The 23,906-nt window shown below is 49.1% G+C and overlaps 1 protein-coding gene across 2 annotated transcripts; it reads right to left on the reverse strand.

Moving 5' to 3' along the window:
- Window positions 1–669: 669 nt before the first annotated feature.
- On the reverse strand, window positions 670–22,034 carry nherf2 (NHERF family PDZ scaffold protein 2). Of its 2 annotated transcripts, XM_023841055.2 has the most exons (7): window positions 21,108–22,034; window positions 20,582–20,674; window positions 19,894–20,148; window positions 5,095–5,274; window positions 2,945–3,098; window positions 2,698–2,816; window positions 670–2,382 (listed from the first exon to the last, which is right to left on the reverse strand). In XM_023841055.2, the coding sequence occupies exons 1-7, from the start codon at window positions 21,312–21,314 to the stop codon at window positions 2,215–2,217; spliced, it is 1,176 nt and encodes a 391-aa protein (XP_023696823.2). In that variant the 5' UTR covers window positions 21,315–22,034; the 3' UTR covers window positions 670–2,214. The 2 variants fall into 2 exon arrangements, with proteins under 2 accessions (XP_023696823.2, XP_023696824.2); XM_023841056.2 differs by lacking the exon at window positions 20,582–20,674 and having other exon boundaries at window positions 21,108–22,013.
- Window positions 22,035–23,906: the final 1,872 nt, after the last annotated feature.

A 23,906-nucleotide genomic window follows, 5' to 3' on the forward strand; every position in this document is an offset into this window, starting at 1 on the left:
CTGTGTGGGTTTCTACCCTATTCATGACATTCCCTGTGGCAGGCTGAGGTCCGGTCCAAAGCCAGCCCTCCGATTACCTGTGTATGAAGTGAGCTGGGGCAGCATGGTGGCGCACTGGTTACTGCTGCTGCCTCTGGCACCAGGGTTTGAGTCTCCTCTATGGCACTGTGTGGAGGTCACATGTTCTTTCTGTGTTGTTGTAGGGTTTCTGCCTGGTTCTCCTATTTCCAAGCCCTCCCCCAAACACACTGAGGTTAACTGGAGTTACCATACCATCTATTGGTGTGAATGGTATGGGAGTTTCCCTTGTGATGTGGTGGCACCCCTTTCTAGGTTGTTCCTTGCCTTGTGCCCATAGGCTCTAGACCCCTCATGACCCTGAATAGGACAAGTGGTTACAGAAAATGGATGCATGGATAAAATGACGCCCTGCGGTGTGTTGGCAGCTGCCCAGGGTTGATTCCCGCCTGTGCCCATTGTTCCTGGGATGGGCCCCAGATCCACCCCGAGACCCCAGTTGGGATTAAGCAGTTACGCTGATGGATGTATGGATAAAATCACCCTATTAGAAGTTTAGTGTCTCCTGTTGGTAGCTTACTATGGGCATCATGAACAAAGAGGCCATCAAGAGCATGTTCCAGTACTTTTCAAGTGCTATGACACACCCAGTACATGAAAAGTCACACTTTATTGGGAACCAGTGCACCCTGCAATGCCTGGTGCACATTGGTCCAGTACACAGCTCAGCTCTATGCATGGTTTCCAGCAGATGAGCAGGGCTAGCTGAAGCCAGGCATCCTGTCAGCAGTGTGTGAAGGACAGCTGAAGCACACCAAAAGGCACAAGTGCACAAAGTAATAGTACAGCCATTTTGGCCAAAAGTCCAGCAGTGACATGAAATGGCCAACAGGAGGCAGAGTGAACTCTAATCCTCAGGTTTGAAGCCCTTTCTCCAGATACATGATGGCACAAGGGTCGTTTGCCAAAACTACATGTATGTTTTCATTGAAGACCATTTGGCTAAGTAACAAATAGTAAAACCTTGACTAAACCTTCCATTCACAGCATCTGTTTGGGTGAGCGGTTCGCACAGTCGACACGTGGCTCAGGGAGGCTGTGTCTGTCTGAGGTCCGCTTCTCGTGGGCCTTCTTCAGCAAGGGATGCAGCAATTAGGCTGCGCAACAACTTATGTGTGTCTGGCGGTCCCTCATCTCTGCCTTCCCCAGTTCTCTATTCCCTGTCCACTTACTTCAGTTCCGTCCATCTTCCTGCCATTCCTCTCTTCCTTACCCTTTTCCTGTCTACTCAGCTGCTCCCTCCTGCTTTCCTGTCTCTCATCCTCTTCCATTGCCCCCCCCCCCCCCAACCTCATATTCTCCTCTCCCTCTGCTCAGTTTTGAGACTCCACTATAGGAGGAGGTCTGGAGAACAGCAGGAAAGCCTCACCCTTCTCTTCCTGGGCTGAAATGACCCCAAAAACATGCCTTGACCCCCCCCCCCCCAGCGTCGTGCCCGATAACCACTATTTTGGGTGCAGCACTGTATGTGCACTGCACTGCCACTGTATGTGGTGGAGCCTCGATGGAGGATCTGCAGTATATGTAATGTAAACAGGACAGAGCAAATGTGTCTCTAAAAAGGCAGAGACGAGTAACTGCAGAGGAGGGGGACAAAGGGTAGCGTCCAGCAACACGAGCAAATGCCTTGACACAGCTGACAAATCCATTGAGAAACTCCTCCCCTGTAAATGAGGATATACAGCTAAACAAACATTTACAACATGTTTCTATGGCATAGAAATGTATGTGTATGTATGGATATATATTTATCTCATAAATCTGTGTTTCTCAAACCAGTCCTGGAGGCACACTGGACAGATCCACATTTTTGCTTTATTCCAGTTTCCAGAACACATGACCAAAACAATCAGGAACTCTAAATACCTTACAGGTGTGCTGGGAACTGGGATAAAGCAAAAATGTTGATCCGTCCATTGTGCCCCGAGGACCGGTTTGGGAAACACTGTCGTAACTAGATGATTGACTGTGCAGGTGATCATCTGGAGATTAGCTTCTCTGCATCCCACAGCATTATTTTGCATCTTTTGCCACATGCAAAAAAAAGTCTCCCCATTTTTAAATGGTCTGAGGTTTGACTATGAGTATGTATATTATTTTGGTCAGGCAGTGGGCGGGGCAGTAAATGTGAGGCCGTCAGAAGTTGCTGAAGATCTCGTATTTTTTGTTCCAGTCCATCTGTGGTGCCCTCTTGTGGCCACGCTTGGCCTGGGCCTTACGCTTGGCCTCCGCAGCTGTGGGACTGAGGCGGAGGCCACTCTCCACAAAAGGGTCCAGCAAGCACCTCTTGTCATCCTCTGGGACCTGGGAGGGGCACAAAAGAGACAGTGTTTAGGGTTATTATTCATTTGTTCAGAAAACGCTGTAATTCAGAGCTTTCCAGTTATGATATATCCACAGGGGGAAAGTTTTGCTGTCCAGCCACATTTAAAAAATAAATGACTCCCACATCATACATCTGTCTGACTCCTTAACCACCACGCCACCATAACAGACTGAGCTACACCGGGAGGTAACAATGTACAACTATACTTAATGAAAATGGCATGAAACAGACACAAACAAACAGGTATGTGGGCAAAACATCAGCTACTGTATCACAGACCCACAGAGGCCCACCTGTGTGCTGACATCCGGGTTGCTCAGCTCAGAGCTGGTGGACTGGGAGGACTGGGACGTGGAGCTGTCACTAGGCCAAGACTTACGGGAGCCATTAGTGATGGATGGAGCCAAGGGGCCTGCACACGAGAGGAGTGAGGTGGACATGGACACACTGTTGGGTTATGCCATGAAGGTGGTCCTCCCCCCCAAAAAAAGCATTGTACAGCCACCCCCCACTGGCTCCAACTGCGAGTGATGCCCCCACCTTCAACATGGCTTTCCAGGGGAGTAACACCCTGCTTCTTGAAGTGCTCGTCTGTGTCTGGGTCCACCACCAGCAGCCTGGCGTCGCTGCCCCCCCGCTTGATAAGTGCCACCACTTCTGCATGCCGGAGATTCTCTATATTGACACCGTTCACCTGTGGAGAGTGAGTCACATTACCATGAGCCACCAGCAGATGGTGAAACGGAGCCTTTTGAAAGGTTCTGAGCAGTCAAACTAAGTGTCTCTGTGAAACCACCACTTTAAGTTAAACCCAATAAAACTTTTTTCCTTTTCCTCCTCTTGGACCTTGGCCTGATTATTTAAAGTAGGTCATGTCTTCAGGGGACACAGGGAACGTATAAATGGTGCTAGTGCCTCCTGCAGAGATCAAGAGGCATCTCAAAAGCCTTTCTGTTAACCCCCAAGTTCTCACCAAGTCACAGCACTGTTTCTCTCTCTCTAACCACTGTGGACATTTAACTTTGAGTTCAAGGCAACTATTTCCTTGTGTTGTCCAAAGAAGTAGGCAATGGGTGGGTGGTGGAGTTTGTGGGGAGCCTCCCTAACCCTAACCCTAACCCTAGGTTGTCCATGTTAATACACTTAATTTTGGCCTCTTTTCTTCTTTTATCGAGATCTATGTGGGTTGTGCTCTCCTGCTGTCACACTGGGACATGTGCAAGGACTGTATACAGCCTGTCTGATGGGGCAATGCTGGCTCTGCCTGCTAGATGGTACCTGGCACTCAGGTAGGACCCAGTGCCTTCAAAACTTATGAGACCATAGGCTGCTGCCATCAAACCCCAAAATGTCACTGGGATAGTGCTGGCAAACCCCCAAATGTTGTCATTACATCATGTATTTCTGTGGTATCTTCCTATGAATGATATAATGTGTTGAATTGGTCAACAACAAACTCCTGTTGTTTTTTCTCATTGTGCTGTTTGTATTACTATTAAGTTATGAGAACATAACTGTGTCCAGGTGGTAACAATTTTGATATTTGACCCATTTACATCCTGCAAATGAACCAGTGAGTGACGAATGGAGGAAGGGGAAAAATAACAGAAGAAAGGATAAGTAACTAGCCTTTGACTGATGTAATTACCCGTCCCTCTGTTCTGGTGAAGGAGCGGCCCATTGTTTAACATGGGAGAGAGCTCACAGGGCAGCATGGGAATCCTCACCGCAGCTACACTCTCATTGCTACCACACCTTTGTCCTCGATCTCTTCAAAGGTGACCAAAACAAACATGAGCACTGCCCGTGTAACCCAGGAGCCCCATGGGATCAAGACCAGTGAACTAGGTCCCAGGAGAGTGCTGATGTTTTCCCTTTGAGGGTGACGCCTTGTCTGATCTGGGTTGGTAATTAAACACGGAAACAGGGTTAAATTCGGCAAAGCTATAAAGGAAGGGACATGCAGACCCCACACGTGTGCTGAGGTGGGTGTCTTCATTTTACACTGACAGTCCTCTTCCGGTCATAGATTCTGCACCTCGTGTCAGCTTTACCACGTCCCCACTTTCTCCCGATACTGACATCACTTACATTTCGAAACCAAGAGAGAGAGTTTAAGAACAGACTGGCCCCCTCCTTTCACAGAATTTCCAATGGCTTATATTATTGTTTAACTGCTTATCTTGGTCATACTTCTGAAGGAGCGAGGGGGATAGGAGCCTCGTGCAGCAGGCAGAGGCCACAAGGCTGGGGTTCACCCTAGATACCAGTCATGCACACGCAACACACGCATTCAGTCATGCACTTTGGGAAATACAGAGACACCAGGTGGCCTAACTGCATGCTTCAGGGCTACCAGAGGAAACCCACGTGACAGGAAGAACATGAAAACTCCACACACACAGAGCAACAGCAAAGTTTGAACCGCTAACCCTGGAGGTGTCTGCTAGCAAAGCTGTCCACTGAGTCCTCATGTCATGTTCAGCTGTATTTGTTATAATTCCGATATTAGCCCTGAGGAAAAGGGTGTTTATGTCAATAGGGCAGAAATCTGACTAAATGACACCCCGGAAGACTCAGGCATGGAAGTCAGCCATGCTCTCACACCCTGGACCCTTGTTTAAGCATCCTGTGATGGTCCTCTCCTTCAGCCAAGCATCTCCACTTCACCTCGGCCCACCCCTCCTCACCTCGACGAGCCTGTCCTTGGGCTTGAGTCCCGCCTTCTCGGCCGGTGAGCCCGGATCCACGGAGCGGATGAACTGCCCGGGTCGGGTCTTGTCGCTATGTAGGTTGAAGCCATAGCCCTGCTCGCTCTTCGCCAAGCAGCACAGCCGGGGTTGCTGCTTAATGACTGGGGGCTCTGTCTCCTACAGCAGCCAGCAGAGTGGGGTCAGGGTGAGGGAGAGAAATGAGCAAAGGAAGAATAGTTTATGTTTAATTTTTATTCCCCAGAGAGTCCATATTAGTCCGCTACTGGTTTCCAGTAAACACAGCATACCATGTGTATGCCCTACATGCATTGGTGGTATAGTGGTTAGCATAGCTGCCTTCCAAGCAGTTAGCCTGGGTTTGATTTCTGGCCAACAGAGCTTATTTTCCAAAGTAGGAAGATTGAGAAAAGCATCAGGCTTTTGTGTACCGAACAAGGACTCCAGCAAGCTTCTTTACGAAATCCTGCCCTTTCATCACATATCTTTTTACTACTACTTATATCCTTGATATCTACTTTCATTTTTGTCTATATTGTCGTCACTTCATTTTTAACATTTCAATCTTATCCTTTTATACTATTTTATTTTTCTTTGAATTATGCGTTTCATTACAAGCACAGTCCAGGAAACAGCTGGAAAACCACTTCACTCTGCAGATGCTTAGCATATATTTGTGAATGTGACAAATAAAACTTGAAACTAACCTTAAACAGGCTGAATTGTATTTAATATTCGGGATCTATTATGTATCCGCTGGACGGATGATAAATCCTCTGCATACCAATTAGCCATGACGCACAATTATCACCCTTCGTGCGAATGTTTTTTTGCTTTTTTACGGTATACTGCAGACCTTCAGGTATACATTTCAGATACTGTACGCCACGACAGAATGAGCCAGCAAGGTGCCAGACATGCCACAGACACCCACGCATTTAGCAAGGATCTGCCGGCAATTTCTGCTGCCGCACCAGCTGCTACTGGGAAGGCAGGATATAGCGGACTGGCGGAAAGAAGTGCAGGGGAGGTCAGCCCCTGGCCTGCAGTTAGTGCACGCCAGTGCTGGCAAAGACTACGGGCAACATCATGGCCAACGGCTAGTGCAGCTCACAGTCAAAGATAGCAGGTTTGGCAGGCTACTGTTTGCAGGGGCTACTGCTAGTGCAATTGCTGTCAAATGCACAGCACAATACCGTTTATCTATCATCGGCTGCACCAGTCTGGATGCTCTGAGTATCACACATCGCGCCCACACTCATGCAAGCCCAGCAAGCTCCTCCTACCAAACTCACTCGGAGGTCCTTCAAAAATGAGGAGCAATAAGGAGGAACAGAAATGGAATGTTTGAAAGTGAGGGATGCCGGGGCTCTCCGTCACAGCTGAAAGTGCGAGTGAGAGGGCCAGTGCACAAGTGGCTGACGGCTGAAAAGCGGGAGCTCAAAGAAAAGGGGAAACACCTGTAAGACAAACAACACGAGCCATGGGAACAGGCAGCTGCCCGTCTGGTTAAACAATACCGCCTTTACACGGACACAGAGTCGCCCTCCCCACCCAGAACGTGAACCCTCAACCCCACGGCTCATGCGGCCCTCAAGCTTCCCCCCCTCAGCAAGCAGGAAGGGGTGTGGCCTCTTAGGTCCTGCCCCAGAGCACGGCGCTGTGCTGCCTGTAAGTGGGAGGCATTGTGTTGCTGTGATATGTCCGTTGCAGAACAATGCAACCCACAGCCGCTGTTATCGCCATTCCGGTGAGACTGGGCCTCGCCACAGATAAATATAGCCTGGTCACTCTGAGCCACAGGGTGGGGGCGGATGGGCTAATTTGTCGGTGGGGACACCCTGGGGCCAGATGCATTATTGCCTGAAGATCTCCGTGTCCCCCCCATGTGGGCCCCATGCGGCTGCCATGCCTGCTTTCCTCTTCCTGACCGCTGACATTTTGTGTATTCACTTGGCGCGGGATTCTGCCCCAAGCTTTCGCACAGCATGTTGGAAACTCTCCAGCTTAACGTTAGTGACGTTAAGAGCCATTCATCTGAAGACTCCTCCTGAGATTTTTAACATTTTATTGTTTTGGTCGCGGGTCCCTTTCTCCCCCTCAGCATTTCAGAGACTGAAATATGACCCTTCATCTGGGCTTGTTACAGATTCCAGAACTTTCCCATGTGGACGAGTCCCATTCCATATGCATGGAACTGTTTTTTTTGGGGGGGGGAGCAGGCTCTGGCTCCAGTGCTCACACTTAGCAGTGTTTAACTTCCTGTGTCCCCCCCGGCTGAATGTGGGGTAAAGGTCCCAGTAAAACAAGGCAATAAAATAAGGCTGAAATGTGGTGATATCTGGAGTTCCAGCAACAAATAATTATCATTATTATTATTACTACTACTATTAATACTTCATTATATAAAAATACAACGTTGGTTTAATATACACTAAAGGGCCACATTATTAGGAACCCCTGTATATTACCAGATGGGACCTTTTGTACCCAGAACCACTTCAGTGAGTAAGTTGATGAGCTATGTGTTGGGAGAAGCCTATCTGCACACTGCTGTTGTACTGAGCTGTTATTTTTGCACTAGTGACCTTCCTGTTGCTTTAACAGGTCTGACCGTTCTCCTCTGACCTCTCAATAATAAGGTTTTCAGCCACAGAACTCTCTGGTGACTGGATGTTTTTTGTTCATCACACCATTAAATTGACGACACTGTAGTGCATGAGAATCCCAGGAGTGTGACTGTTTTTGAGATGCTGGAACTGCCGGGTCTGTCATCAATAATCATGCCATGTTTAAAACCACTGAGATCAAGGGCCATAGCTATTTGGATGTGAGACGCTTGAACTGTAAACAGGAAGAGGGGGTAACCAATGTCAATGTCCATGTGACGTTTGTGACTTTGTGGAAAGCTCCAGAAATTCCAGGGCAGACACACCCTGAAGGAATTATTATGCACATTGCAGGGAGATAGAACGTTTTCCGGATGTGGCAGAGGATTCCCAGCCCACGGGTACCACAGTGCATGATGAGGCGAGCCTGGCTTGGCCCATTTGGTTTCCCCAGGGAGCTCACAGGCCTTTTTAACTGTGATTGAGCCACATTCACGTTTAGGATGCCAGAAAACTAACAGAGCTTTTCCACTGGCATGCGGGAACCAACCCGTGCCCAAGCCGTACAAGAGACGAGTTATAGCACGGTTCTGGCTCACTTCAGTTTTCCACTGCAGAAGGATCGGCCCGGTAAAGGTGTTACCGGGTCTGGAGAGCAACACAGACATAAAACCAAAGAGATGCTTATTTACTGTTCACACGGTATGCATCATAGTTTACTATATAATGATTTCAGCTAGAAATTCTGTGAGAATTGCCACCTTATGTTAGCATCAAACTCTAGCGAAATTAGCATTCACTTGCGCAAATTGGCATAACAAAACCATTTCATTCAGCTGTTCAATAGTGCTTTTTTAAGTAGGAGGTTGTAAATGTTCAAGTTCCAAGTTATCGGGAATGCGATGTGCGATACTATTAATAAGGAATATACAGAATATTAGACTTTTTCCTTAGATAAACCATGTGCAGAACACCGATATCTCTGTGCAATTTGACCAATCATATGGTGATGACACTATCAGCTGGGTTTAGTCGCGCTTTCAGCCCTGCTAGTGAGCACAGCATGTCAGTGCGGATACAGCTCGGGTTTGGGACAGGTGCAGCTTGCATAATTTACAATGGAAAACGGTCAGTTTGTGGTGCGGCTCGGGTGCGGCTCGGTTCTTGGTGGCAGTGGAAAAGTGCCATAAGATCTTCAGCTAGCAGGCCAACATTAGACTTGCTGTCCTGCGCCCGGTACACATCACAGCCAAAGGTTATTTCGAGTGGATCTTACTGATTTCACTGGGCAGCTCCACTGGATCACTGTTACATTTTTTTCCCATGAATCTCTGCAAGTGGTTCATAGCTGGTCACCCATGTGACAGTGTCTGGCTCAAACATGTCTCAAATGAGAGTCAAACAAGTGGCCTTATTTTACAGAACCATCTAAGGGGCACACTATCACAGAAACAACCTCTCCTGAGTCATTTCCAGGTAGTCATGAGGTCATTTAGCTTTATCCTCCTTGTTTTTGCATACTCTCGCTACATCGCTCTGAACCCACTGCACAGAGAGGAGCTCCTTTGCCGTGCAGTAGACACACTGACCACACCTGTGTGTGATAGTCACTGTCACGCACCTGCTCCACTGGACCATCTGGCTGATTAGCTTTTAGAGGTCCTGGAGGGGCAGGTAACCGTATTTGAGGTAGACTGAACTAATCGTGGCTGTATGGTTTAGAAATGCCTGCTGGGTCTGCTCTGAGGAAAAGTCAATATTTGGTATTGCATAATGCTCTCCCCTTGACACGAAGTTCTAGTATATGGCAACAAGAGCATAAAATCTAAAACAAGATTAGCAAAATACTATTTGGTAAATCAAAGAAAAAAATGAGGTAAAGGGACATTCAAAAGGAATTTTGAATTTAGGTTTCAAAACGGCAGTTGATGAAACACCTTAGCATATTTTGCTGTGCTACTACACCTTGCACTCATAATAATATTTGATACTTTATTGATCCCCGTGGGGAAAATGTTTTTACGCCTCCCTCAACTTGCTCTTTGAAGACTTTAGCACTCTAATGCAGCCTGCAAAATAAAGCAGATTTTGGTCCCCCCCACCCTATGTCAGCCCAAAAGTCACCCTTTGGCGTCATGCTAAAACAAAGCAGCTATGCAGTTCTGCAGCCGTGTGTGTGTCAGTATGCATGGTTCTGCACCCGTGTGTGTGCCAGTATGCATGGTTCTGCACCAGTGCGTGTGTCAGTATGCATGGTTCTGCACCAGTGCGTGTGTCAGTATGCATGGTTCTGCACCCGTGCGTGTGTCAGTATGCATGGTTCTGCACCAGTGCGTGTGCCAGTATGCATGGTTCTGCACCCGTGCGTGTGTCAGTATGCATGGTTCTGCACCAGTGCGTGTGTCAGTATGCATGGTTCTGCACCAGTGCGTGTGTCAGTATGCATGGTTCTGCACCAGTGCGTGTGTCAGTATGCATGGTTCTGCACCCGTGTGTGTGTCAGTATGCATGGTTCTGCACCCGTGTGTGTGTCAGTATGCATGGTTCTGCACCCGTGTGTGTGTCAGTATGCATGGTTCTGCACCAGTGTGTGTGTCAGTATGCATGGTTCTGCACCTGTGTGTGTGTTAGTATGCATGGTTCTGCACAGCACTTGCTGGTCAGGGTGTGCAAGCCAAGCTAATGACATCAGTGCTCTTGAATTTTTTGCCTTAAATCACAGAACAACTGGGCCCAAAGGCCTCACATAGCACAGGCTTCACTGTAGAATTTGTTCTGCCTAGGGCTACAATAGACGAGGACGGGGAATTCTAGAATGCAGAGTGAACCAAAAAGCACCACATTCCAGAAAGCAGAGCAAACCTAAAAGCAGCACTTCCTAGAATGTAGTGTATTCTAGAAAACACAACATTCTCCATTCCTGGACATGATGTATCAAGCAATCCATTGGCACATGACAGCCATTTTTGTAAAAAAATGAAAAAAGTGGTTTGTATTCTTGGAAATGAATGAGAAGTGTCTGGATTGCAGATGATGCCAAATCAAACCTCAGAGAGGTGATGATGGAAGCGCTGGTTTCAGAATGCTCACCGACTGGTTTCATCTCGCACACCAATTCTTGTTCTGATGTCGTAATAAAAGCGAGGAGGAAGGGTGGAGGGACATGACATGTAGGTGAAACCCTTTTGACAGTGATCACCTTCTGGTGTCACATGCCACACTGGTCTCTTTGCCACCTAGTCTCAGAGGCAAGGTTATAACATGAAGTGGTAGTTGGGGGGCGCTCTCGAGCTCTACGGAGCTGCCGTCATGGACCAGTAAGAGAAACCCAGCGCTGCAGTTTCCTTTCAGAATCTCCTCTAACTGGACCAGGGTGTGCTGACTGATCCAAGGGCCATTTTTGGCCAGGATGACTTACAGTGTAAAGCTGCTTTGGTGGGAGTGCCTTACCCCCAGCCCCCATTTTTCAAAAAAGCCTTTTCCTGACTTCGTTTCGTTGTAAGATCTCAGTATTTCCTTTTTTTCGGGCAGGACAGTGCTTCCTGGGATCAGCCAGTGGGAAATGATGCTGAATGGAACCCCTGGGCAGACAGGGCTGTGAGGGCGGAGTGGGGCGTAAAGAGGAAGAGGGGCCTCCTGGGAGGGTATTAGCACAAAAAGAGCAGAAACAATGGGGTGTCCTTAATGGGGGATGGGGAGGTCGCGCTTGAAAAAGAGGCATGGCACCCGTGTGAATTCACTGTGATTCACTCTTATTCACTGCTTGGTCAAATTGGTTTGGAACTGGCAACATACTGGAACCACCCCTGTATCCATTAGTCATACAGAGCCATGTTTAGCTCCAATCTGTCATGACTCCCACGAGGCAGAGGGGCACAGATAACCACTGCGCCAACTCAGGGGGTCTTAGTCTCAGAAAAACTGGAACATAAATTCACAACTGCTGACATGAGGCAGTTCAAGAAAAATGGACAGCCTGCAGATGCCACACAATGCAGGTCACTACAGGGCCAGACATTTAGGGCTAATCCAGCTCAAAGTATGAAGAAGGAGCTTGAGATGAAACTTCACAGGTGGATTTTTCACTGTATCGGGTCAGTGTGGCCCAAACTGCCCCACTGGATTAATAACAGACTCATACTTCACCGCATTTGAATGCTGCTCTCCCAGTAGTTAAGGGCTGAAGCAAAGCCTGGTGATGTGAGCAGTCCAACAGACGGAGCCGCTTCAGAAGGAGCCAAGGCGGTGCCTCAGGCGAGGAGGAAGACCAGCGGAGGAGGAAAAGGTACTGAGCTGACGAAGAGCAGGGGAGGAGGTGCCAGGTCGAGGCAGAACAGGGGAGGAGGTGCTGGGGCAAGGAAGAGCAGGGGAGGAGGTGCCAGATTGAGGCAGAATAGGGGAGGAGGTGCCAGATCGAGACAGAACAGGGGAGGAGGTGCTGGGGCAAGGATGAGCAGGAGAGGAGGAGGTGTCAGATTGAGGAAGGGCAGGGGAGGAGGTCCTGGACCAAAGAACAACATGGGACAGGGAAAAGAGCACAGATATGCTCCAGCATGGGCTCAGGGGTGCAGACTGCCCTCTGCCTAAGGAATGCCCCCCCCCCAGATCATAGACTTAAAAGCATACAACTGTAGCAAAATGCACATGAACAAACAAGACAGTGTCACCAAATACGTTATGCAACACTGTTGTTATGCCGTTTGATAAAACATTACAACAATGGTTGCGACGTGGGAGTAGGTAAGGAGAACATCTTTTGTTCCTGGCGCCGTGCAGAAAAAATAAAAGGCAATTAAGGCAGAATTACTCCAGGCATTAAGCAACACAGATGGCTCCACCTGTCACAGGTCAGTGTGGGGGGAGAGTCTATCAGAGTCAGGTCATTACGAGTCAGCCGGCCGGCCCCTCCTCAGAACCGTTCACGATTAACCGATTTCTAATCTGTTGACTTTCCGGGGCAATGTCGCCATTCTGGATGCAGAGCCATCATCAGTCACGCGGATCACAAAATACAGAGCAATTCGGAGTCGATCTAATCTTTTAAAAACAAAGTGGTTTGGAAAAACGTCACCCGAGCCCGTTCTGCTGAAATCACCATGAGGCGAGGCCTGGTGAGGCGAGGCCTGGTGAGGCGAGGCCTGGTGAGGCGAGGCCTGGTGAGGCGAGGCCTGGTGAGGCGAGGCCAGTATCAGCCTTACCTGCAGCTGCTGATCTGCGAGCATGTCTGTCTCTCTTCCAGTGGGGGGTGGGGGGGTGGAGCTGCAGTTCTCAAGAAGCCTTGGAGGACAAGTGGCAGCAGCGAGGAAGACTGAGCGACTGGCCTGTGGCGGCAGTGTGTGAGGATATGTGCGCCGGGGCAGGAAGGAGGGCCACTCCCTGTCTTATGCTATTGATTCAGGAAAGGCGCAGCGACACTAAAGAGGCCAGAGCAGCCAGGAGGAGCTGTCTACAGGAATCACCATACAAAACATCAGTTAACTAAAGAACCTGCTCTTGAAATTCACCAGAGAGACAATGACCTTCAAGGACCTGTTCATGAACTCCACCATAGGGCACTTTCACAACACAAGAACTTTTTTTCAGGAACCAGACCCTTTTCCCAGAACCAGGAACTTTTGTCATTTTCACAACACAGGAACTTCCAGGTTCCTTAGAAGTTTTTATAGAACAATTTATTAGTCCCTACTCCTGACTCTACTTTTCATTTGAACACGAATGACTGGGGAGGTGTTTACGCCGATAGCTTGCTGACTGGTTGACCACAAGCACCAGCGCTAACTTGGAAGTTCCGTGGAAGGGCACGGAAAAAATATATAACTAGCGGACCAAAAATTGAGAAGATGGAATTATTTTTATACCTCAATAACATTTCAGGAATATTTTTTTTGCTTGTGTCTCCATATTATTGGATCAGAAAATTTTATCGATAACCAATATACTTTTGTCTCATATCACTGGTGTTGACGGAGGAACCTGCAGGCGCTTATTCGTGGGATAACGTTACATCGTTTATTATTCTGTCAAAGAGAAAGATTGATCTTCCAACCAGATTTCATAATGAAATACAAGCATGTTGCTGGTTGTACTACCCATCTATTTTCTGAAGCTGCTTCCCCTATTCAGGGTCAAAGGGGGTCAGGAGACTATCCCAGAGGCTATGGGTATAAGCTGAGAACAACCCACAATAGGGCACCAACCCACACACACACACACACACACCTATGGGGAACTTGGCAACTCCAATTAGCCTCTCTTTGACTGTGGCACGAAACCAGAGTACCCAGAGGAAACCCCACAATGACACGGGGTGAACATGCAAACTCCACAAACATGGAACCCTGGCGGAGACTTGAACCTGGGTCCTAGAGGTGCGAGGAGACAATGCAAACCACTGCAGCACCATGCCACCCCACTGGCTGCCCTATTAAAATGTAAATTAAAGGTTGTGTCCCATTTGGATTGCAATTGCTCCCCTCCAATAACTAATAAATAACCAACAAATAACTAAACAAAACAACTTGTGCACCCTCCATTGGAGTTTTAACTTGTGGTGTGAAAGCAACACGAGAACGTGACCAGGAGCTTCAAAAGTCCATGGCCGAGACAGCCCAGGAACTTGAAGCCAGGGACCAGGTTCCAGAGCTTCAATGTGAAAGTGCCTATAGGGACAATGACCTTCAAGGACCTGTTCATGAACTCCATTACAGACATTTACCTTCAAGGACCTGATCATGAACTCCATTACACAGACATTTACCTTCAAGGACCTGATCATGAACTCCACTACAGAAACAGACACCTTCAAAGAACTGCTCATGACATGTGACGTGAAAAGACCTGCTGTGATGCAGTCTGAATACATATATTACTGGTTCAAATCGAGAGAGAGTGGTGACCTTTGCTGTCTTCGCCACCATCATACACATGCCTTAATGTTCTCATGTCCATCATCCTCATGGGTTGTGGACAGATCTGAACATGGGTCTGTAGGAGGTACGGAGTGTTTCTTGAACACCTTATAAGACACATATTAAAGTTCATCAACAAATTCGGAAAATTCCCAAAGAACATATTCATGCTTAACCAGGTTTCACGAGATGCTATCATGTGGTGGCAGATATGCAACATGAACTGCTTCAGTGAAACAGGATGGACAAAACCATTAATGAAGAACCTAAATATAAACTACTGGCTGCGATTGTACAGTGAATTTCACCACTCCCCTCTCCTGCCCGTTGTTGTGGAGCCTGTCATGTGAAGATCATCAGACCAGTCCCTTATCAGCACTCTGCAGGGTTCCCTGCACACTGCCAGTAGCCCTTCTATCTGGGGCCCGGGGTAGTGCCCAAGCCCACGCAATACGGGTGGGAGGTCTGAGGGAGCCTCTGGGACTGCTGAAGGCTTCGCGTAAATGCGACGATGCAGTGACGGGAACTGCAGTCACAGCCAGTGACGGTAATACTAGCACAGTTTAACTGGAAGCAGTGCGGGGGGTAGGAAACAATGCTAGCTGAATGAATCACGCAGGTTTGCACGTCTTACGGCAACTAAGAAACTACAAATGTGCATTTTCTGTTAGTCGTCTGAGATAAAAACCTCCGCTGAGATAATCAACGTCACTCTTCATAATCGCCATAGTAGCAAGACAAAGGGCTGGGAACTGGTGCCGATCTTCAGCAGATACCTGAAGTGTAGTGTTAGACTGGCCCATGCAGTGTTGCTCCTTTAACCCCGTTAGAGCTTTTGGAATACACAAGAAGAAACCCATTCCATCTGCCATGGGGGGGGCAGTGAAGTCAGGTTGTCAGCGTGGGTTGTGTGGGAAACTGGCGTGTGAGAATGATGAGGCCTGAGGCAGCAACGCCCCCAAAGTGCAGAGCAGCAGTGCAGTGCACACTTCTCCAAGTGGGAGGCAACACCTGTCCCCAGGAGGGGCTGACATGTACCCACAGCAGGGGTTATATCAGCATTGCTATTGTTCCTGCTTTCCCCCCCACATTTGTTCACGCTGCCAGCAGTGACGAAGTCCAGTTTCCGTCAGTGCTTTTGGGGAGGCGGGTGGGAGCATATCTGGCACCCTGAGTGGGTCGGTAACTAAGCACCCTGGGAACCTTCATTGCCCTGAGAAAAAAAATCATCCCGCGAGGACGTCGATTCCCACGTCGGCTGCAGGGGAAACACGCGTCTGCGGTCCAGAGTCCTTGCCGGATGCGTGTGACCCCACAGCACACCCTCACTGGCCAATGGGGACTGTTTGCACATGCTGTGACTCCCGAGGCTCCGCCCACTACCCGGCCGGCTTCATCTGTCTGCCGATGGCGGCGCTGAGGGTAGGCAGCCGCCCTTCACACGCACAAACCTGTGGTGGGCTGTGGCAACATTGCTATGCTAAGAGGAAAATACATAGACCACATGTATCCAGAATGGTCTCCCACTCAGTGCTGATTCTTATGTTATAAGTGAACACAGAAACTAAATAATTACAGCCCCCTCTCTATTTTAATCAGGCGGGGGGGGGGGGGGGGGGGGGTGGTGCAGGCCAGACCCGAGCGTGTTAGGAGGGTGTGGAAGCAGCCTCCCCCGCACCCACCCGCACCACTGCCAGCGTTAGCACTGCCCACGCGGCGCTGATACGTTCTCCCACCTTCCGCTCTTTAGTGGTGAAACAGTCTCTATTGGCTCCGTGGTGCTAACCGGCAACAGAAGGATGGCCGAGCTGGAAGTGTGAGCTGGCTGACGCCAGGGCTCCTCTGCCTGGCTGACCGCAGCCCGGCTGGCCCAGCGCCTCCAGGTGCGTCGGACCTAACCCTAACCCTAACCCTAACCCGAAGGGAGCTTCTCTTTATAGGTGGCCTTCAAAGGATGGGCTCCAGGCAGCACATGCCTGACTTTCATCAAATTCCCGTTCGGTAATCCCGTTTCCCATTCGCTCCTGAACGAGTGCAGCCTGAGTGCAGTTTGAAAAACAAAACCTTAACAGCATTAGGGTTCAAGGTGGAAGGAGGATTTCCAGTGGAAGAGACTGGTGAACCAGGTCCCACACTCTCCTCCTCCACCTCCCAGGACCCTGACCATACATGGTGCCTCCCTCGACGTTGGCATGGAGGTCACTCTGCTCCCCATGCTCATGTGTGGAAGGGGGCTGTAGCTATTTAGCTGGAGAAGGCTGAAGCTGCTCTGCCAAGGTGCAGGTCACCTGTGGGGGGGTCGGGGGGTATGACACTGCCCTGTCAATAAGGGGCAGGCAAGTCGTTTGCTCCACTCAGGCCGTGATGGGAACAAGCAGGACCGAACAAGCTCCCGGACATCTGGTGAGTAATACCTCCTCCGGGAATGGGGGGGGGATGGGGGGGGGGGGTGGATCTGTAAGCAAGCAAGATGAACATGTTTCATGCGTTTCTGTGGTTATGCAAATTAAAGATGCCCGTTGGGGGTGTTCAGCTGAACAGCTTCTTCCCCTCGCCGACTTGGGGAGGCTCTCCTCCACTTCTGCTGCCAACTGCAGAACTGCATCATGGGAAGTCATACATGTGGCTCCAGAGCCCCTTTCATTAGACTAAAAATACCCCACAGGAATCAGGCGCTTCGGGACGGATGCGGTGGCTTCCGGTGATTTCTGCCGTTCTTCCATCAGGCGCCTTACGTAACCCTAACGGCCCACGAGGATTTTCCCTCTTTGGTCTCGATCGTTTGGCTCTTCAGCTAGAGCAGCCTGAGCGAGCCCATCATCCACAGGCAACACCACAGGCTCCAGCTGGTTTCCCTCCCTGCTGTTTGTTTGTCCATCTAATTATTTCCTCATAAATTCTGTCGCATCCAGAAAAGAAAAAGAAAAGGAGGACCTGTTAATATCGCTCAAATGAAAGCGTCACACGGCTCAGAACACGTGTAATGGCCTTGATCAGAGCTGCAGTCATGCACAGGACTTTCAGAATGTTCTTCGGTATTACGTTACAGCACACTCAGGACCACATGCACGCGCACTCCGGCACACTCAGGATCGCATGCATGCGCACTCCGGCACACTCAGGACCGCATGCACGCGCACTCCGGCACACTCAGGATCGCATGCACGCGCACTCCGGCACACTCAGGACCGCATGCACGCGCACTCCGGCACACTCAGGACCGCATGCACGCGCACTCCGGCACACTCAGGACCGCATGCACGCGCACTCCGGCACGCTCAGGATCACATGCACGAGTACTCCAGCAATTTTGTGATCATGTGAAATGCAGTCTTTCGCACATACACATAGGCACACACATGCACAATCTGCATGTCTCCCTGGATTCTACAAGGATTCACAGGTTTCTATTTAGATGATGAAACTGGCTTCAGCAATGTCCAGCAGGAAGCACCACTAATGGTGTCCATCTCTTGTACCCTCTAGATGTTCACTCGTGTTTTGGTGACACGCACTCACTGATCGGGTGTATGTATGTTTAGCGGTGTGCGTTCCCTCCCCCACATCCACACTTTTGTATTCATATCTTTGTGGGGACTCTCCATTCATTTCTACGGCCATAACCCTAATCCCAACAATGGCAACCTTAACCCCCACCCAGGTCTAACCTTAACCATAAGTAACTATGACAACCTTGACCCCCACCCAGGCTTAACCTTAACCATAAGTAACCAGACAAGATACGAGATTCTTGGCATTTTTAGCTTTTTGATTGCAGTCACAGATTTTTTTTTAAATTGAGTTTCCCCACAAGGTAAAAATAACAGGTTTTTATCCCCCCCCCCACACTCACATCCCCCGTGTCTTGGGCTTGCTGAGCTGCTCTGCTCCCCCCACGCCCCTGTCCTGGCCCCGCCCACTCCTCATTCTGTTCAGGCAGTTCCACCTTCGTTTTCAGCCTATTCTGCTCATTGCTAATAAATACGATCCCTGTGCTCCTTCTTGTCACGCCGGTGAGTCACTCAGTTGTAATACTGAGTCCAGCTTCACAGCCCCATATTTTTCCAGTAGGAGTTTCAGCTGGAGCTCCAGCCTCCTGCGGCTTCACGTCTCTCCATTACTCTGGCTACCTCACACCGCCCCCCACCTCTCCGGAATGTTCTTTGCTCCGTGGGGGCCACTCCGCAGGGGTTGCCCGCGTCCGCACCCATTGGCGGGTAATGCAGTGCTCCCCTGGCAGAAGCAGAGCACCTCCACTCGCCCAGCCCCACCCCAGCCCCCACCCATCTGCTGTGGTTATGCAGAAATGGTGCTGGACTGGAACACGGATGCGGAAAAATCTGCCTCATCGGAAACACGCCATTTTCTGTGGAATCTGCGGCTGCTGGGGAACAGTGGAGCCCTGCGCTCACAAACACACCGTCACGGTCTGGGTGCAGGGCTGTGATAAATGTACGGAAAAAAATACCCATAATTCCAGGCATGCTATAATTTCAAACTTAACATGTGTCCCAAGTCAGGATGGCTGCCTGCCAGCCCTTTTAGTCCCCCCCCCCCCCCATAAGTCCTCATTTCATAATTATAATTCGCCACCTGCATTCCTGATAATCAGGGGCTGGTTAATTAGTCGACAAGCAAATCAGTCCTGTAACCGAGGCCTTTACATGACGGCCGTTCTCATCGCTGGATGTTATTTCAGTGACATGCATGTAAAGCATGATTTCTGGCTAAAGCAGGCAGCAGGGAGAAGTCGGTCATCTATGGAGTCCAAAATTCTGGCACCGGAATGTTCTGCAGGGTCGCTGGGGGCCCCGAGCCGTTCCTGAAGGCCAACGGGCACACCCTCTGGGAAACACCGAGAAGCACCCAGAAGGTATGTGAATCTGTGGTTAATGTGACGGATTAAACACCGAGAAGCATCCAGAAGGTCTGTGAATCTGTGGTTAATGTGACGGATTAAACACCGAGAAGCACCCAGAAGGTCTGTGAATCTGTGGTTAATGTGACGGATTAAACACAGGTAGCAGACAGGGCTGTGGCGGTGGCATGGCCGTCCATGGCGACCTGAAAATTGAGGTGAGGATGTTTTGGTAGCGAGAGGCCTGGGGACCTACAGGGGGGTGCCCACAGGAAAATGCCCACAGGAAAATGCCCACAGGAAAATGCCCACAGGAAAATGCCCACAGGGGCGTCACTTGATGGTACTTCGGTAAATGCCCTTAATCTCAGGTCTGGGTGGGGTTCGCTGGAACAGGGCCTACCTTTTTAGTGCTGAGGGTGCGCGGCTGGTCGATAGGCTTGGGGGGGGCGTCGGCAGAGGGGGCCGGCTGCGTGGAAATGCGCCCGTTTTCTGCCTCACGGGCCGCTGATGGGGCCGGCTCGCTGCAGCTGCCCCCTGCGACGGCGGCCGGTTCGGCACTGCACGGCAGCTGCTGGCGCCGCAGGTGCTCATCGGTGTTGCCGTCCACCACCAAAAGCCGCGTCTCGTGTGGCACCGCTCGGATCCGCTGGACCACCTGGGCAAGAAGCGGCGGGTCGGAGGGGCATTTTTACTTTTTTGATTGCATTCACAGATCTTTGTGGGGACCTGAAAAATGGTCACCACAATGCCAAAATAACTGATTTTTATTATATTGTTGGGAACATTTGGTCCCCACAGTGTAATATTAACATAATCTACACACACACGCTATGGAACGTTTTTGAGCTGCCTTAAGAAACAGGGGGACTGTGATAAGCCTGACCAGCGCTACATGCTGTTTGCAGAGATACGAACTGCGTACATGAAATGCTCTAGCAAAAAATAAAGGACAACCATTAATATAAAAGTGAGTCGCTATAGAGAAAATACTTAGGAAACACATTAATTTAAGAGCATACATAATAATGTCGTTATATATAAAGTTGGGCAGCACTTTAAGGTTCTAAAGGAGATCTATTATTTCTTACTGTCAGACACTGAAACAGTGACAGGTGACAAGGCCGGGAGACTAGAAAAGCACATTGTGTTGCCTCAGGAGATGACGACTTTTTAGCTGTCGGCTAATGGTGCAGGGAAGAAGGAATATATTAAACAAGTGAAATAAAATCTCACATGGCGTTTTGTTGCCTTTTATTAGCCAGCGGGAAATCTCCAAATAGTTAAACCAAATAATGATAAACAGACACGGAAAAGCATGTTTACAGCGTACAGATGGCCTACCCATCACCATGGGGTTTATTAAGTCTATGAGAACATTTCTCTCTAAAAGACAACCTTAAATGGCAAACGCAAAGAGGGACTTGCAAGAAAGGAAAAAGCAGTTACTTATGTAGATCAACACCTAATTACAAACTGTACTTCACAAAGACATATGAAGTGTTACGGTACCATGTCCGTCCCGTACACATCGCACCACTGATACCAGTTTCCGCGCATCCTGTACGGTTACATGAGCCGCACCATCATTCCCGTTATTGGGTTACTGGGACCCACCTGGTAGTGCGTCTCCTTCTCCACGTTGTCGCCGTTCACCTCCACCACCCGGTCCCCGGTGCGCAGCCCGGCCATGTCAGCGGGCGACGCTGGCTCCACTTTGCGGATGTACTGGCCGCTTCTGCCCTTCTCTCCATGCAGATGAAAGCCATAGCCAGAGTCCGCCTTTTTAATAACGCACAGTCGCGGCTTCAGGTCCGCTGCCATAGTCCACCCGCCTTAACTACAAGTGATTCTATCCCTTCTTTCCGTTTGCAACAAAGTCCTTGTTAACTGTCCCTCGAAACTTCCCGTAACTTTCAAGGAGAGACTGGATTCTTGGATCTCGTTTGCCACTTCGGACTGATCACGCCAGTCAAGTAATGCGTTTTTATAGACCTATATAATATGTATAATATATGTATATTTATATCCAATAGCATCCACCGGGAGCCGATCGCTACATCGCTTCGCCGCGGTTTCAGCGAGGCGCAGTCTAGCTCCGACGCTGCTGGCTGCCAGGATCCGGCGCGTAAAACACTGATCGGCGTAGAGACACCAGGCGCTCACACGGCACCCCGCTGCCTTTTTATCGGCTCTCCTTCTGCAGCTTGAGCGCTCACGGCTTGCTCGTTTTCCGCTGGAAGAGCAGGAAGGGAGGCATCGTCCGGGTCTCTCCGTTTGGGGAGCAGCTTCGCATCGCCGCCCGTCCCGCACCCACGCCGACCGCTTATGCCAATACGAGGTTTAAATGCCACACAAGTGCTCTTCTTGGACAGAAAACCCATGCAACTTATTGGATATCAGTACCCTGCCCATCCGACCACGCATCCCCAGTATGCACCGAATGCACGCACACAGCAAATACATTTTGCCTGATAAAGGAGTACTTTTAATTTTAAACAGCAATTCAAGCCTTTTAATTTGCAGCCTTTTTTTAAGCCTCAAGTATTACACAGTTAGGACGCATGTGACATATCTGACAGGTGTCACTGACATGTCATTATCGAATAGTGATATGATATTAATTATGAACGCCAACTAATTTTTCAGTCCCCCCCTTTTTGTAGGGTGTGTCTATACCCCTTTACAGTTTGCACGTGCTTGGGATCGGTCGTTTAAACATACTGTTTCTGCTCCATTCGAAAGCCCTTTGTGAATGAGCAGTCTGGCTTTAGCATTCATAAAACAAGTGGACCTACAAAATACTGTCTTTCCTGGAAGATAACTGTATTTCCAAGATGGCAGACGTTGTCCCTTTAACCCGAGAATGATGCCTTTGGATTTGTTGATACTGTCTCCCATTACAACTGTACTTCCTGCGGCCTTGAGTGCATTTCTCTCCCAATAAACTAAATCATGTCTACGTGTCCATAACCTGATGTCAAAGTTGACACATTAATCAGCAGCCTGTGGCCCCCACCTCTGCCACAGCTGATAGCAGAAGCGGCCTGGCGGCAGTGCAACAGGCCGGGATCCAGTGCGATCTTATTGGATTGCTAAATTATTTCCAGACAAATGCATCTTTCCATTGGGTTAGATTTCCATGCAGACTTTAAATATCACTGCTTGCACGTTAACCTCCATCACAGGTTGCTGGATTTGCTCCTGGAGAGTGGAAATCAAACTGTTATTTGCGTGAAACCCATTAAACGCCCTTTAAATCAAACCGTACATAAGCTAGCCTTTATGTAAGCGATAGTGCTTCCCCCTAGTGGATGAAAAAGGACTAAATCAGAATTAAAAAGTGTTACGAGCCCCAGTCTGATTTGATAAGTGGTACACAGCTAGCGGTGTGACTGATTTCGACCAGCTCAAGGAGCAACCACAAAAGCGTGTCAGTTAGGATGAGTGACAATTAGCAGTATGTGCAGGATATGAATGAACTCTGACAATTAGCACTCAGCAGTGCTGTGTAGGTGTGTGGACAGTCTCAGGCCAGGAGGGTGGGACAGCAGGTGTGGGGCAGCAGCAGTCGCAGCCACTTGGGGGCGACACTGATTTCCTAATGGCCACCCAGGCAGGTATGTGGACAAAATATTCCTTTATATGTTGCACTAACAAGGACATTGTTATTTCTGCTTTTCAGAGCTCCCCACCATGCAGGCCACATAAACATGGTGCCCGTGGTTTGTGATCCACCTCCTCAAAGCGACCCACCTCCTCCTCAGTGACTGATCTCCTCAAAGCGACCAGCCTCCTCAAAGCGACTCGCCTCCACAGTTGCCCACCTCCTCAGACTCTCACCTCCACAAAGCGACCCTCAAATGGCTTCTTCTGTGCCCTTAAATACTTTCATGTATTGTTTATTTGTATAGTGCATATAAGTAATAAACCTTGTCCCTCCTGTACCTCTGTGTCTTGTGTCTCTTTGTTCACCACTTTGAAGTGTTAGGCGTAATTGCCTAACAAAGCTGGACGCATACAGACCAGTGCTGGTGCTACGGACAGAAGCACTGTTTCAAACAAACAAAAACAGAATGCCATTACAAAACCATAGCTCTTATTAACACAATTACTGTGCATCTCTTAACACCGTATGAAAGATTTGTTAATGTGAACCTGTCAAGAGAAAAAAATACATATCAGTAAACTTGGCGTTTCCATTATTTTACATACATATTAATGTAACAGTGTGAAGAGTCTCATTAAACATGGAGAAAGAGGAAAGAGGAACACTTCACTGACAGACAGGCAGATGCTTGACAGGACAGCTCCTGAACACCACAGAATTAAATCTGCACGCCTAGTGTATACACTGTAAGTTGTGAGTTTCTCAGAGCTGGAATGTAAGGCAGGGCTGCAGTTTGTCCATCCCCT

Source organism: Paramormyrops kingsleyae, chromosome 5 (genome assembly GCF_048594095.1).
Source record: "Paramormyrops kingsleyae isolate MSU_618 chromosome 5, PKINGS_0.4, whole genome shotgun sequence".
Lineage (NCBI taxonomy): Eukaryota > Metazoa > Chordata > Actinopteri > Osteoglossiformes > Mormyridae > Paramormyrops > Paramormyrops kingsleyae.

Coding starts and splice junctions, on each gene's coding strand:
- nherf2 (XM_023841055.2), bottom strand. CDS start 21,314: ATGGCAGCGGACCTGAAGCCGCGACTGTGCGTTATTAAAAAGGCGGAC. Junction 2,817..2,944: donor CCTGGAAAGCCATGTTGAAG/GTGGGGGCATCA, acceptor TCTCGTGTGCAG/GCCCCTTGGCTCCATCCATC. Junction 2,383..2,697: donor ACCCGGATGTCAGCACACAG/GTGGGCCTCTGT, acceptor TGCCCCTCCCAG/GTCCCAGAGGATGACAAGAG.